Source organism: Crocodylus porosus, unplaced genomic scaffold (assembly GCF_001723895.1).
Source record: "Crocodylus porosus isolate Cpor-Errol unplaced genomic scaffold, CroPor_comp1, whole genome shotgun sequence".
NCBI classification, from domain to species: Eukaryota; Metazoa; Chordata; order Crocodylia; family Crocodylidae; genus Crocodylus; species Crocodylus porosus.
Genome location: NW_017728906.1, coordinates 197,334,619 through 197,350,200, shown reverse-complemented (window position 1 = coordinate 197,350,200; position 15,582 = coordinate 197,334,619). Strand labels below are relative to the sequence as shown.

At 45.7% G+C, this 15,582-nt stretch overlaps 1 protein-coding gene and 1 long non-coding RNA gene across 2 annotated transcripts in view; both read right to left on the bottom strand.

Moving 5' to 3' along the window:
* Positions 1-6,744, bottom strand: part of GDPD4 (glycerophosphodiester phosphodiesterase domain containing 4) — a 42,283-nt gene extending 35,539 nt beyond the window's left edge. The window contains exons 1-3 of the mRNA XM_019530445.1: positions 6,677-6,744; positions 3,507-3,715; positions 2,704-2,807 (exon numbers count right to left, since the gene is read on the bottom strand). Coding sequence (XP_019385990.1) covers positions 2,704-2,807; positions 3,507-3,689 — 287 coding nt within the window. The 5' untranslated portion in view covers positions 3,690-3,715; positions 6,677-6,744. The remainder of the gene's footprint in view (positions 1-2,703; positions 2,808-3,506; positions 3,716-6,676) is intronic.
* Positions 6,745-13,400: 6,656 nt separating this feature from the next.
* LOC109306407 overlaps positions 13,401-15,582 on the bottom strand; it is a 53,879-nt gene continuing 51,697 nt past the window's right edge. The window contains exons 2-3 of the long non-coding RNA XR_002099978.1: positions 15,107-15,186; positions 13,401-13,457 (exon numbers count right to left, since the gene is read on the bottom strand). This is a non-coding gene — a long non-coding RNA (uncharacterized LOC109306407). The remainder of the gene's footprint in view (positions 13,458-15,106; positions 15,187-15,582) is intronic.

The following is a 15,582-nucleotide window of genomic DNA, read 5'->3' as shown; positions in this document are numbered from 1 at the left end:
AGAGGAAGTAAAAACAGACCAAGACCCAATGTGCCAGGCGCTGTACAAAGATCCCTGCCCCAGAGAGCTTACAGCAGGGGAGGGCAATTATTTTGGGCGGAGAACCGCTTACTGAGTTTTGGCAAGCCATTGAGGGCTGCATGACAGGCAGCCTGGGGCAGATAAATATTAATTTTCTAAATTTTTTAGGGGGCCCGCAGGCCAGATAGAATGGCCGGCAGACCACATCCAGCCCGGGGGATGCATTGTGCCCACCCCTGGCTTACAGTCTAATGATACAAAAAAACACATGGGTACAGATAGATGGGAGAGTACAAAGAAGCAATGGGATGGCAGAGCAGTTGTCAAACGTCTATAGGCATCCCAGCCAGAAAGGGTGTTGGAGGGGGGAGGTTGAAGGAGCAGAAAGCATCATTTCTGCAGATGTGTATAAGGGGCTCTTCCACCCATGAGACAAAGCAAAACAAACAGTACCATGGGTGATCAAAGATAGGAGCTGATAACAGAGGATGGGGAAAAACACACGGGGTGGGGATAAGCTGTGCATGAAAGTGAAGACAAGCAGCTTCTATTTCATACAACAGAAAAGAGAAGGAAGATTAAAGAGAGGGGTGGCCTGGTCACAGCAAAGGGTTAGAAGAGAGATCCCAACAGTGCTGCAAATGATTTTTTCAGCAGGGCACGGCTCTATCTTTGGGGTACCAGGCATGGCACCACAACTGCAGCAGAAGCCAGCTGTTCTTCCAAGTGGTCCAGGAACTTGGCCCTGGTGGCTGGATGAGATTGTTTTTTCCCATGGTGAAGCTAGTCCATGCCTCAGTCAGCTCCAAGCCTGAGTGGGGAAAGGCACAAGGACCTTCTGTTTATTTGAAAAGGAGCCACGTGACAAGCGGATGAGCTAAATAAGCTACAAATGTCCAGGTGAGGGGTGAGAAGGGGGTTTCCTTGCAGGTACTGACCCAAAGGCATAGATGAGTGACAGTCATTTAACCCATAACCCTGGAGTTCATTTAATTCTGATTGGCTCTAGCTACCTGATTTACATCATCACTATATGTATACTGCAGAGTGCAAGGATTTGCATAATCATCATCTGATTATTTCTCAATACTTGTACCATGAATATGCAAATCTCCCTACGCTGGCTGGCTGTGGTAATCCCACTGCTTTGCTGTGCTAGGCAGTCAAAAGGACAAATCCTAAATTGCCAACTCAGCTCTTTAATAGATGAAGCGGAAACATGTCAAGACAAAGGAGAAGGGGTAAAAGAGAGTCTTTCGGTCCCTTTCCCTCCTTCATTCCCCTTCCCCTACTAGCTAGCAGGTCTCCTGGCCCCAGAGTGATTGCGATGCTTGACTATTTGCATGCAATAGGATGGATGCTCTCATGGTTAGGGCACTAGGCTGGGACTCAGCACATCTGGACTCCATTCCTGGCTCCATCAGAGACCTCCTAAGCAAATCACTCATTACATCTTGGGTCCTCCATTGCCCAACGGAGATGGGGTTTCCTGGCAGTTTGGGCTGGAAGCTTTTCAGGGCTGGGACTACCTCTCACTACGTGCATACAACACCAGGTAGAATGGGAGCCTGAAAATTAAAGTGCTTCAGATACTGGTATAACACAAATCACAATTTCCACTGGGAGGGGGGAACCACCCAGTTCAGCTTGGAAACCATGGAAGATATACAAGATATTCACAGGTGAGGAGTCTGACAGAGCCACAGGGAAAGGAAGAATACATGGTAGTGAGGAAAGGACAGGAAGGGAGGAAAGAGAAGGAAGGATCAGTGGGATTAGGCTGGGGATAGTTAATTGACTGTCCCCGGCATAATTGAGTAGTGTTAGACATCTACATTCAGTTAATTGAGAAGCATATTGGACAGATCATTTTGGCCTCCAGAGAGATCTTATTTCTGTTTCATTTATAATCCATGACCCAGATTTTTTCCCTTGAGGACCTGACATTAGTTTCCTGCATCCCCATGCGTACCTCTGTGCTGTAGCCAAGCACAGTCGAGATGCTCAGCACACCTAGAAAATCAGGCCCCTTCCTAAACACAGAATTAGGAGTCTGCCTCACACACCATGTACGAACAATATTGCCCTTTACACTGTAAGCATTTCAGTCCAACCAGCACCACCACAGCCCACTGACAATACATCTGGGTAACCTGGCAAGAGCAGCACACGATGCTAAAAGCCACCACAGCTTTTGGCTTTGTAGCTTGGTTCCTGAAAAAAAACACCTTGGCCTTGTGCCGCAGAACGTAGTCACCCTGAGACAGTCATTAAGCCAGAAACAGCTGGACCCTTGAGGCATCCTCAGAATAATACGCGATACTCAATCCCTTCCAAAGGCCCTGGGTACATTAAATAACTAATCCTCACTGTTGGAAGGGAGAAGAAAGAACGAGCCTCCGTTTACAGATAGGGAAGCTGATGCATATGTTGGTTAAGGGTCAAACATGCCAACCCTCTCCCAGGAAATGCTGTGTTCTCAGCTCCCTTTCAAGACACCTTGTTTGGGCCAGGCCCAAAGTGACTCATCCCAGGTCACATATGAAGTTACACAGCAGAGACCAGACCTCAGGCATTCCTGATAGACAGCTTCATGCTCTCTGCCCATTAGTCTGTGCTCCGTGATCTCAGACAAATAGCTATAGAAAACCTCATTTAAAAGGGCAGAACCGCGGCACTTACCAGTCAAAGTTGTTGTAGTCATTCTTCGCTTCCCCCCACATGTACAAAAAGACCAAGGAAAGGCAGAATGCTCCAATGAGAACTGGGAAAAACACACACTCCCACTGGGGAGAGAAAGAGAGGCCAGGTGGTTAAACCTTACCTATGCAGCACCAGGCACGTGTGTGCAAACCTCCGTTGGCTCCCCAGGTGAGAGGGGGACACAGCTGTGTAGAGTCCGCTCCTCCATCTCCGAAAACATCCCCCACAGTGCACTCGTCAGTGCTTTTCCTAGATCACGCAAGTAACTGGGACCTCTGCTGACTTCCCCCAAAATCCCATTGTTGGAACGTCCTCCTCGGATTTAACCTATTTGTTTCTTTCCTTTGCATAACCTCTTTACTGGGAGATATAACACGTGCTCTGGCGGAGTTTCTTGTTCAGCTTGGGCAGACAACGACCCCTGTAACTCTTTCCTGCTGTCACACTTGGGACTAGCTGGATCGTGGTCAACACCTAGGCAGGCCAGTCATGGCCCAGGACCTGAACTGCGCTAAGCCCTGTACGACCGAGAACAAGAAGACAGCTTCTGTTCCAAGTATGGTAGGGCCCTTTCATGGTGCCATGCCATCCTATCCTGTGCAAACATGTCTACAGCAAACCAAGCAGCTGGGACCAAATGCTAGCCTATCCCCTTTCTATCTCAGCCCTAGTAGGATCATTGAATGTAAATCATTAGCCCCCTACCCCCTGCAGAAGAAACTGTGGGGTGGCCTTGTCCCAGCAAGCGAATGAAAGCTTGCAATGGGGTTGGGCAAACATACCATTTTGCAGCAGCATTTTCCTGGCTCAACCTTCTTGCGCTGGTACCGCTTCCACCGGCAGCTGTAGAGCCCAGCCAGGCAGGAGATGAAAGGCTGGTGTTCATACCTCTGGAGCAAGCGCCGCCGTACCACCTTCAGCTTGCCCAGCTTGAGCTGCTTGAAGTTGATGGTACTGTGGTCCATTGGAGAGGGCTTATCTCATCGTCTCTCTGAAAGAAGATCCAAGCTCTCAGAGGGCTTCCTGCCTCGCAGGGCAACTCACATCACATAGCATGCACAGTTATGCCCTCAGATGGCTGCGCACGTGCCCACTCCCCTGCCCCTGAGACCTCCTCAGTGGTTCTTTAACAACTAATTTGCACTGAAAGTCAAACAACAACACACTACCTGGCCTATAGGAATGACTGCGTACAGCTTACTCGTTGGTATATTTTTACTTTTTCCCACTCCCACAATGAAAATTGGTGAGGGAAAGTCTACTAAAATGGTGAAAGAATCATTTCCCCCAAAAAAATTATTTTTAAAGAACATTTTGATTTTTTTCATTACCAAAGTGAAAATCCTCATGAAAATTTTTGGGAAAAAAATGCAAACAGTTTTGCAGCATTCTAAACATGTTGCAAATTAGCTTTGCTTTTATGTTTTGAGCCACTTCGAAGCAGCTTGAACAAGACCACAAAACTAAGCCCACAACCAAATTTTAATACTCCACAAAATCTTGATGCAGTAAGCCTATGCAACAGTTCGGAGCGTGGAAAAGGCCAATGCATGCAATAGGCAAGGATGCTGGAAATAGGAAGATAGGCCTGGAAAGAGCATCCCAGGCCCTAAAGTCCAGCCACAATACGTTAACATTGGTTTGTGCTAGCGGAGAAAGGAGATAATAACTATAGCCCTGTTCATGTGACAAACTTGTTGGTGCATACCTGCATATCTCCATGGATAAACATGGTCAACAGAGCAGGGGCTCTTTGTGCTTGTTTTCACTGTAACAACCTGTTTGAACTGAGCTTTACCATTTTGAATATGAGTTGGGTTTTGTGTGCACTAGCAGCCAGGTTACATAGCCAGGCCATTGTTTTCAATGAACACAGCATCCTCAGAAAGAGGTCCATGCACCGATAGATGGGCTACAGGAAGCATGGATGCCTTTTTGAACAAGCAACTTTGAGATTCAGGGTCTATAAAGAAATGTTATGAAACCACGGAAGGGCGATCAGTCCACGCGCCTATATCAGCATATAAAGCCAAAGTTACCTTTCAGATCTTATATGGCGCTGAAGTATGGGGTTATGTTGCTAGTAACGGTGCAGACATACCTCAGAACGAGTTTCTTAGGGCTCTTCTGGCCCTTCCTCCCTCAACTCCTGCATTTTTTTTGAGATGAGAGACAGGAATGGATTCTATTTTAACTAATATTATTATTACAATGGCACAATTTTGGTTTAAAATCCTGCCCCTTTTACCATCTCATCTGCTTAAATTATGCTACATGGAAGATATTCATAATCCCCCTCCTCCCCAATCACCCTGGTTAGCTTTTCTTTCCTGCACTTTTGCACTTTCTGGGATGGGATACTAGCTCAAAGATAAAGATCTTTCTCCCCCCCATAGAAAAAGTTCATGTTTTCCAGAGGATTCAAGATATTGCCAGGCAGAATGATTTTGCAGTGGCTAGGGCAGCTTGCATTGCCCCTTCATATACTCTTTGGAAATTAGATCGGGGGGCAGAAAGGTATTTACAGTTGGATCTCAATGACAAACGGCACTCCTCTTTGACTAGACTCAGGATCAAACAGATGCCCACAGCTGTTTTGGCTGGATGTAGATTTTCCATCCCGAGGGATAAAAGATGTTGCCCAGCCTGTCTAGGAGCTTTGGAAGATACTATCCACTATCTATTAAAATATTCTTTATGTAATGACATAAGAAGAACCTATTTATTACCGTGCTTGCAGAAATCGATACATTTCTCAAACAGAGAGAAATTAAGCTGTCTTCTCCAGCAAACAACTCCAGATGTAGTAAACCATCTCGCAATTTTTGCTTTAGCTATTTCAAGGGTGGAGAGCGAACTGGGGATGACCAGGGCTTTTTCTACTGTTCCTCGCGCACCTGCAGCTCCCAGCATTTAAGGTCTAGGAAGTTCTGGTTCAGAGGCTGCCTCCCTAACTCCTGTGCTCAACAGCTACTGATGCCCCTTTCCTCCAAGAACATACCCAACCCCTTTTTGAATACGGCTAAACTGTCCACATCCATTGCATCTTGTGGCAAAGACTTTCACGCTTTAATGACACACTGTATGGAAAAGCACTTCCTTTTGTTAGTTTTTAACTTACTACCTACTGGGTGCGTCTACACCTGTCCTCCCGATTTAACAGTTGCTAAAGCTGAAGCAAGTACTAAATGACTACGCAGTCCCAGTGGTGCATGGGTCATTTCTGACCCTACTGCACAATAGCGCATTACTACCACACCGTAGCATTGGCATTACAGTTCATGCCCACCGATGCTATGTCGCCGTACCTCATCACTACAGTGATGTAGTGTCTTGTGTAGATGCACCCACTGGTTATTGTGAGAGTTAGCAAATAATAAATCCCTGTTTATTTTCTCTGTGCCATTTAGTTTTTGTAAACCCTCATCATGTCCCTTCTCAAGCGTCTCTGTCTATATTGAATAGGCCCGGCCTCTTTAGTCTCTTCTCCTATGGAAGTCCCTCCATATCTCTGCCCATCCTTGCTGCCATTCTCTGGACCTTCTCTAGTTCTTCTATATCTTTTTTGAGGTGTGGGAACTGGGCTCCCAGCAAAGTACATTCAATGCCCCTTTTGAAAGACTCATAGCACCCCAAGGTGCCACAACACCGCAGTTGAGAGTCACTGACACAGGAGATCAACTAATAGGTTGAATGTTAAGCAAGCAACTTCAGGAATAATTCCAAATATGTGAACTGACTTCAGCAAAAGCAATGCCAATGGCACGGCACTGCAAACCAGTGAAAGAATCGTTTTTGCACCAAGACGGTAATAAGAGCATAACGCAAGAAAACAGTCCTCTTGAAGTAACAAGAGGCATCATTAAGAAGCGTCTCTCCAGAGCGCTGATGTAGCTGATAAAAGGTTTCCTGTTACATTGGATAGCTCGGTGTGTTACTCACGCCATATTACCTAGGCAGCTCTGCATGCAGAAATGCAAGGCTCCTGCTCGTCTCCTGCAAGATTCAGCCTTATTTCATCTATAAAATAGACCCATCATCATCATTAACACAGAAAGGTGCAATTTACAGTCTCCCTCATTATGCAATCCCCATGCAATGAACTGCTTGCAAGTGACCTAGAGACCAAAGTTTGTTGGCAGAAATTATCTGGTAGATTATTGGCAATAGTGTATCAGTTCAAAAACATCCGGTTGGGTTCATGGAAACTTTGCAACCAGTGAGAGATCAAATTTGTTTGTCACAAATAATTTGCCCAACTCTGCTTGAAGTCCTCTATGATAAACTAATTGCTGGAGCAGTGGTAGGAATCCAAGCTGCCTGTGTCTCTATGCGTTGCAAGCAAAATTTGAAATAAAACAAATGTGTTATTACAGCATGATCAATGCCAAGCATTCAGAAATCAGAAGCCAGGCCACAGAAACCAGGAGACTGATTATTTAACTCACTCCATTTTTACAAATTAATAATGTTTTCATTCTTGTATGCTTGCCAGTGTTTGCATTTAGTTTATACTCAGGTCACATAGTCAAGTTTTATTCTGCAAACACCAAGGGTACCTGTACATGTGCCCGAGGGTGGGGATGGTCCCTTTTAATTAGAGCAGTTTCCCAACAGCCGCTGTAATTAAAACAGCTCACCATCACGTGTATTAAGCCTTCCATGTGTTGAAATGGCTGCAGGGGTGTTTTAACTAAAGCTCATTTGACAAGCTTTAGTTAAAGCACCCCAACAGCCTGTTTAAAATTCAGGAGGGCTTAATATATGTGACAATGAGGCAATGCTGGAGCATTCTAATTAGAACATGGAGCAGACTTGATTAATCAAGTAAATCCTCATTAATTAAGTCTGCTCCAACATGTTCTAATTAGAATGAGAACTAGCACATCTATAGGCAGCCCAAAGCCAGAAATGATTTTTTTTTCCACAAAAGCTGAGATGCTCAAGTAATCCCGTTTGCTCCAGAGTCTGTAGCTTTAAGGCAGATACCGAATATCACAGACAGCCCTGAACACCACGATTCATTCTTTACACAGTCCATGCAGTGCACCATGTGATTACAGGCAGGTGTGACTTATCTCCACCCAGGAGACAGATGTCAGCTTGTCCACAATGTTTTCACAGCATCTGATGAAGTAAGTTGCTGCCTAAGAAAGCTCTTCCCTCTGTGCATCAGTTAGTCTCTAAGGTGCTACCCTGCCCTGCTTTCTACTGATCCAGGGATATGGCAGTAGATGTAATGCTCTTATTCCATTTGCACAGCTTCTCTCATTGGCATTTTTCCATTAGGTGCCACTTCTTATTCCTGAATACTATGGAATTAGGTCATTGCTCAGGTTTAACTCAACCTTTACCTGGGGCCAGGACACACTGTACGTACAAGTGTAACCTAGCCTTATCCTGTGATAAAAAGGATCAGACACACAGCTTATAACCCTAAACCAACGTAGCTGATTCAAATGTGGTTACAGAGTTATCCCAGGGAAAATCAGGGGCAAATCTACACTGGTGTCAGTCGCACCACTGTACTGTAGGTGTTGTGTGTCCATTTCTAACTTGAAATAACCTTTTCCTCAATGCAAAGAGACTAGTCTCAGCTCTCTGCCGCCCAATAGTGAGACAATCCCTAGTACCTAGTGTGGAAGCCAGTCCAGGACAGTAGCGGTGTGATTTAAATTACATCAACAATAGCACATCCTTGGCATTTTTACATATGCTCTGGGAGGCGTGGGGGGGGGAGTACTTTAATTAGTGACCCATGGTCATTAAAAGCACCCAAGCGTCACAGGTATCAGCACCCCCTGCTAAAAAATGCCAGTGGGACACTTCGAACCAAAGCTCATCGAATGAGCTTTAGTTCAAAGCACCCTGCCACCATTTTTCAGCACGGAGACGCTGATACACATGACACGAGAGTCTGCTGGAGCGCAGAAATTAATGCGCTCCAGCAGACTCGATTCATCAAGTCTGCTCCAACACGCTGGATTTCCAGTGCATCGGAGCAGGCTCCCTACATGTGTGTAGGAGCTTTGTGTGTCCATGGCCTTAGGGCCTGATCCTGAACCATCAAAACAAGTGACCATTTTGCCATGGGTGCAGGGTCAGATATTTAAACAAAAGTGGCAACTTGCCTGATGAACACTGCTAAATTGAGCCTGTGTTTCTGCATTCTCAAGGTGGTTTTGGAGCCCCCACATCTACAAATCTGGGGAGCCTCATGAAGTCTCTGCAACCTACCCCTATGACTCTGGTGGGATGTTAGTCACATACAAGGAATTAGGCCTCAACTAAATATCACATTGTTTAAGCAGCTGAAAACACGAATACTCAGGGTGCTCAGGCTCCAGGTAAGCAAACTACTTAAGTGCTTAATCTCTGTGTGTTGGGTGGAAAGGAGCCCAAGTCTGTCTTGACAAATGACAACATAAGACCAGCCATACAGGCCAGACCAAAGGCTCCTCTAGCCCAACATCCTGTCCTGGAGACTGGCAAGCGGACAATGCTGGAGAACCCTTCATAAGTTTTACTAATATTAAAATCAAGTCCTCCCTACTGCTGCCTAACAGGCTTTTGTGCCTGGGCTGAGCAGTAGGGAATGAAGGGCTACCTCTCGGGGGTCTGACATTAGCTCCCCAGCCTATAGTTCACCTTCACAAACCAGTATTCACGGGGTATTTGAGAGGCCCATCACACTGCTAGATCACGTGCAGTCCCCTCTCAACCCTAAGATGTCGTTGCAGTTCGTTGCTGCTTCCCGTGGCATGGCTCTTTCACTATTTTTTCCTACTTTCTAGATGCGGTTTTGATCTCCCCCTGCTGCAGACTCTACAGTCACTTCACAGCTTGTGTCCCTCAACCCACGGTCTCTGCTTACCTGAGCGCTTCTCTTTCTTTGCCTGGAGACCTGGTTTTCCCTCCTAATGGTTCCCAATAACTGTTGCCCAACGAACAAAGAACTCCCCTGCCACGCGCATTCCTATCAGAGTGCCAGAGCGCGCCACGCTGGCTCACCTGCAAGGATCGGTCCATTTCAAGGGATTAATAAACCCTTTAAATGACTGAGTCTTGATCGGCATCAGGCGTAAACTTGGCATAGCTCTGCTACACCCCAACAGAGACACACCGGTTTACCCTAGACAATTTGGTCCATTACATAAGTACCTGGCTGGGGGCGTGGGAGGGTGCTCACGGACACATAACCCACTCCCACATATTCCAAGGCAAATACATCTCGAACTAGCTACTTAACCTTAAGTGAAGGACAGGCGATATCATTACCCCTTTGTGCCAGCACTGTGCCAATTTGTGTTCTTACACGTCGGAGGAAGACCTGAGGCTGCGGCCTGGTGTTACCTGAACACCAGGATATAAAGAGGGTACAAAGTCGTGTTTCCCAGAACAAAAGAATCACTCAGGAGACGGTTTCTTTGCTCATGATCCCAAGACTCTTCCCAACCAGTCCAAAGCTCTAACTTGGCCTTTTCTGGTTTTTTACTCATGTTGGAAGTATTATTTTGAATGTCTCTGGTGCTTCCATCCCCCATGCTCTCTCTCTCACTCTCTTACACACGTACACTATTACCCTACAGCAGCCTGCTTTCTATAAGATCCCCTCTGGCCACAACTCAGATGCCTGACCAGCCCTGTCCAAGGTGTGTTTTAGGCACAGTGTGTGTGTTTTAGGCATGGTGTCTTATTTTTATGCCACTGCTTGAACCCACTTCAATAAGATTTAACCAAACAGGGTGGATCTACACCAGAGGTTTACTTAGGAGTTACTTAGTTTGGTCCACAGGAAAGCACATCACCGTCTACATGAGTGGAGCTATTAGGCCAGAGTAAGCTAATTAAGTCTGCCATAGGCTAGTACTGCTAAATACAAGTACTATTCTATGGTGGAGTTATTTACTCTGTTGCCACACACGTGTAAACAGCGACTGGGGCTGGCTGGGGCATGAGAGTGCTACAATGTGGGGCTGCCTGCTGGTTAACCCTGCACTGGAGAGCCCTCATGCCCCAGCCAGCCCCTCCAGGGCAGCACAGCCCTGGTTGGCAGGGGAGCCACAATGTCAGTCTGCCAGCCTGGGGCTGCTCCTGCCTAGCTCAACATGCTGCGGTCCTGGGAGCATGTGCAACGGCGGCACCTGAAAGTAATAAACTCCAGCGCACACTAAGCCAGAGTTTATTGCATCAGATTAATTTCACGTGTAGACGCGCCCACCATCATCATAATCCTATTAACAAAGCAAGAAGTGGCTCTATAAGAGGATATGGTCATTAGAACCACACTATCACCACTCACTCTTTCAATGTGGGAATTGCATTAAATTTGGAACATAATAGAAAACATGGTTAAGCACAGGATCACCCAGCGTTTACCCATGGAACCTGTTTTATGTGCCTATAACTTATATTGAGGTATTTTGACTGCAAAGAAGGGTGTTAAGAGGTCCTATCTGCAATGTATTGGCATGGCTTCCCTCTAGAGTTGGCTTTGGGTTTCATGCATAACAGCAGGGGACAGTGCCATTTCTGGAATGTGATCCAGGTCAGCGGGGGCCTAATCCTTTGACATCTTGCAAGCTCAGACAGGGTGATCCCAAGTCACTGAGGTTTCATTGCTTCCTGTAAATCTAGCCACCTACTGTTTCACCTTAGGATGGAGGCTCTTTGGGGCAGAGGCTGTGTCTTGATTATATAAGTGACCAGTGGCTGGTGCAACAGGGCTGAGACCTTTAAAAACAACTGAAAGGCAAAGAATTTCAACTTTGTTACATTGCATCTCACTGTATAATGCTGGTCTGCGATACTAGACAGCTGTCTGTGGCAGGACCCTAGCTAGCAGGGCTGTGCGAAATTTTGCCGGGTGTTTCATTTCAATCCTGTTTTGACTCATTTTGAGCTTGAAACAACGAAATCAAAATGAAATGAAGGGCTTCGAAACAGCCTTGAAATGAAACAAGGGTAGCCGAAACATTTCAAAAGTTTTGAAACATTTTGAGTTTTGAAGCCCAAGCCAGGCTTGCCTGCAGGGAAACAGAAAGTAAGGAGAGGGAAGAGGAAGAGGTGGGAAGGTCTGGGGGAGGGATGGAAAAACAGCATAAAAGGCAGCATTGCTTGAACTGCCCTGCTTTCTGCCACCCATGTCCTGAGTTTTGCTTGTCAGAAACCTGAGGTGCAGTTTCCCAGAAACCCCGGCACCTATCTCCTTGAAAGCTGGCAGTCTTTGTGGCCTCAGCAGGGGATACTATCCCTGCAGTTTTCACCCCACTCCGCCTTAACACACACAGTGTCACCCATGTCCTGAGTTTTGCTTGTCAGCAGTTTGAGGTGCAGTTTTCAAGAAACCCCTGTGCCTACCTCCTTGAAAGCTGGCAGACTTCATGGCCTCAGAAGGGGCTACCATCCCTGCAAGTTTCATCTGAATCAGACAAGAACTGACAAAGTTATAGGCAGTTTCATGCTTCCCCATTATAGCCTATGGGTGAAACGTCAAAACAGCATCGAAACAGCGAAACAGTTTCAACAAAACAAAATGCAACAGTGGTTTCAAAACTAAACAAAATATGAAATGAAACACGTCGAAAGGGTAAAACAGAAGTCAAAACAAAACAGTACTGTTTGCATAGCCCTACAGAGATGCAAAAGTCTTTCTTGCCCTGATATTTCAGGGTAGACTGGAGAAGGCAGTAGTACTTACAGTATTTTGCTGCAACAATGCAAAGCAAATCTACTGTGGTCTTTATGGATAGGATTTGTTGTCTCTCTCACTGGTAAAAGCATGTACTGGTCCAACTAGCCACCAGGTGCAGCTGTAAAATGAAGGCTTCTGATACCATGCCTGTATTTACTGTTACCTGACCCCCTGTCCCCATGCCCACCTATTTATTCACCTGAGATGCTCTATCAGAATCCTAGATCAAAAACTTTTTGGGACAGAGATTATCTTTTTATTTGCTTACAATGGAGCCCTGGTCCAGCCCAATGACCTAAGAAAAAAAAGGCAGTAATCCATGTTAGTCTGCCAAACCACCCATGTCATGCCACCCATTGTGCCCTCATAGTTATGAGTTATAGACTAACTCATTCACAGAGGCATGAGCTTTTGTAGGCTGTCACTTACCTCATCAGATGCTATGAATGGACTCACAGAGGGCAGAGGTACTAAATAAATAGGTATATGGTTATAGGACCATATGGTCAAAGGATAGGGAAAATGGAAGGAAAGGCAAGGGCACTGCTGAGAGAGGTCAGCAGAAGAGATCAAAAGGGATAACAAATCAGTTAACTCATTGAGAAGCATAGAGGTTATAAAAGCTAGTCCAGGTAATAAAAATGCAGAGTCTCTTTTGAGACCATACTTAACACAATCCAAGCTGTGGATGATTTCTTGTTTCACATTCAAGTTGATATCCTGTCCTGGTTTACAAGCAGCCCCCAATCTCAAATGATGTCACAACAGCAACAGCCTACTTAACCCTTATTCTCACCAAGCCACTAGAACTTGCAACGCATCCAGAAGCCAGCTATTATCTATGCACTATTAATTGACTCAATATTATTTGACTGATCCTGCCAAGATGTCCAATTCATGAACAGAGGGTCATTCAGCCAGTGATAAAGAAGTTCATGGAAATGAAGATGAGGGCGACGTTTATTGAAGCTACTCACCACATTAGGCTCTATCTATCCAATGGCTGCTCTGCAGATTCATCTCCTGTGTTTGGGCTTTCCTAGAGAAAGAGATACAGGGCTGAGTTAAGGTTTGTAAGGTGCCATTTTTAAAGTGGAATATTTACTTGGAATTTCCATGATTTTTAACCTTTTTGGAGCCGATTAAATAATATTGAATCAATTAATAGCACACAGTGGATGTGCCCATATGTACAATTAATGTAACTAAATAAACTGTCGTGCAGTTTGAACAAGAGTAAATTGATCCAGACATCACCGTCTACACGTGCGTTTAAGCACAATAATTTACTCCATTGTTGGATAGTACTTGTTTCTGATGGGACTATCCAACAGTGCAGTAAATTATTCTACACCAGCCTAATTGCCATGCACGTGTAGATGGTGATGCTCTACTGCCCAGCAAATTAATCTACTGCGTAGCAAAATGCACATGTGGATGTGCCCAGTGGGAACGAAATAGGAAGGGGGACTTCCAGGGGAACATTTTTATAGCACATATTCAGATCAACTGATCTGCATTAGATGAAGCTTTAATCAGCAAGTGTGTAGGCCTTGACAAGACTAAAAATTAAGCCTGTGAAGGCAGGAGAATGGGAAGTGAAATGATTTAAACCCAAACTAATAGGTGTAAGGTCAGCCAGGTAGAGCAAATGACCAGGAAGCTATAAGATAAAATAGCAAAAATTCATTTTCCTCCAGAAGGAAGCAGTAGTCAGTTGTAACCCAACATCCCACCTCCTATCATGGCTGCACACTACTTGCTTCAGAGAAGTTGGAGGGAAAAGATAAATATGGATTCAAATACCATTAACCCAGGGCAAGGGATATTAGGGTCGGAAGGGACCTCAGTAAGTCATCAAATCCGGCTAGAGCGCTGGGGTCAGACGGCCCCAGCTAGATGCTTGTCCACCAGCTAGGTGTTTGTTTATTATGTTAAATCTATGAAGTGCCATAGTTAAATATAGCTACTTCCATCCTTAGCTCTAATTTAGGAAAGCAACTGGGCATGCAGTTAAAATTAAGCATGTAAATAATCCTTACTGGTGTTGTCTTGCTGAACTGGGACCTAGCATAGCCAACTGCTTTTAAGGAAATGAGGCAAATAAAGGCCCAGACTGATGAAACGGGGTGTTTCAAGTGAGATGCCTCTATGAAAAAAGTCTCTCCACTGACTTATGAGGCCAATGCTGAGAGTTTGTGCAAGTCCCACCTAAGATGGCTCAATGTGCAGACTGGCTGGGTTTCCTACTGGGGCACACGGCACTTGGAGGCCACCTGTAGACAGGGAGCCAGGTGCCAAACCTTAGCTACCCTCATTTGAGAGGCTGGGGCATAGCAAAGACTCTCTGTAACCATGAGAAAGGAGCATGTGAGCCTCCCCCACCCTTTCATCCCATCAGAGAGAAGTGATCTCTGCCCTCCCCAGGGGGGAAGTGAAAACTGTGCGCACTTCACCGTTAAGCAAGTGCGGTCATAGGCTCTTGGGAAGCATATGGAGGCTGTGCTGTCCCACGCCACGGCTGTCAGCTCTCTCAGTAAATCTCTCTCCCTTGCTCTAAAGAGATGGAGGGAAGACCCTCCCTCAGAGCCACTGGCCTGTCTCACTGGCAAGCCTTTATTCTTTGTCTCATAATGGAAAGCGTCAAGTCCCCATTGAACGAAAGAAAAATGGGAGCGAGTAACAGACCTTGCAGTCCACGGAGCTGGCATCACAACAGCCTGTAGCCCTGTCTGCTGGTACGAGAAGTGATTGCAGACTGAAGCCGGCTAGGAAGAAAGCCAGGAAATTTAAAAAAAAAAAAAAAAGGAAGAAAGCTCAGCAATGCCACTTCTAACAAACTGCAGCTCAGTTCTCCACACATTCCCCCACCCACAGACCCAACTTGGCCAGTCTCTTTCTGGATAAGACTACAAAGCCGTGCAAGAGCCACCGAGGTCCGGTTCTGCCTATTCAAATGATCAGCCCTTTAACTTCCCTCTTTCTGTGCAATCGCTCTCAAAGAACGATTAGAGAGACTATCACATGAGTGGATCGCACAGCCCCTTTGTGGAATGAATAAAGAAGAGAAACGGCTTCAGATGGGTCTAAAGTATTTTAACTGCAGCCACAGCTGAAACCTGCAGCATTTACTCTTTCTTCAGGCAAAAATCCCATAGAGGGAT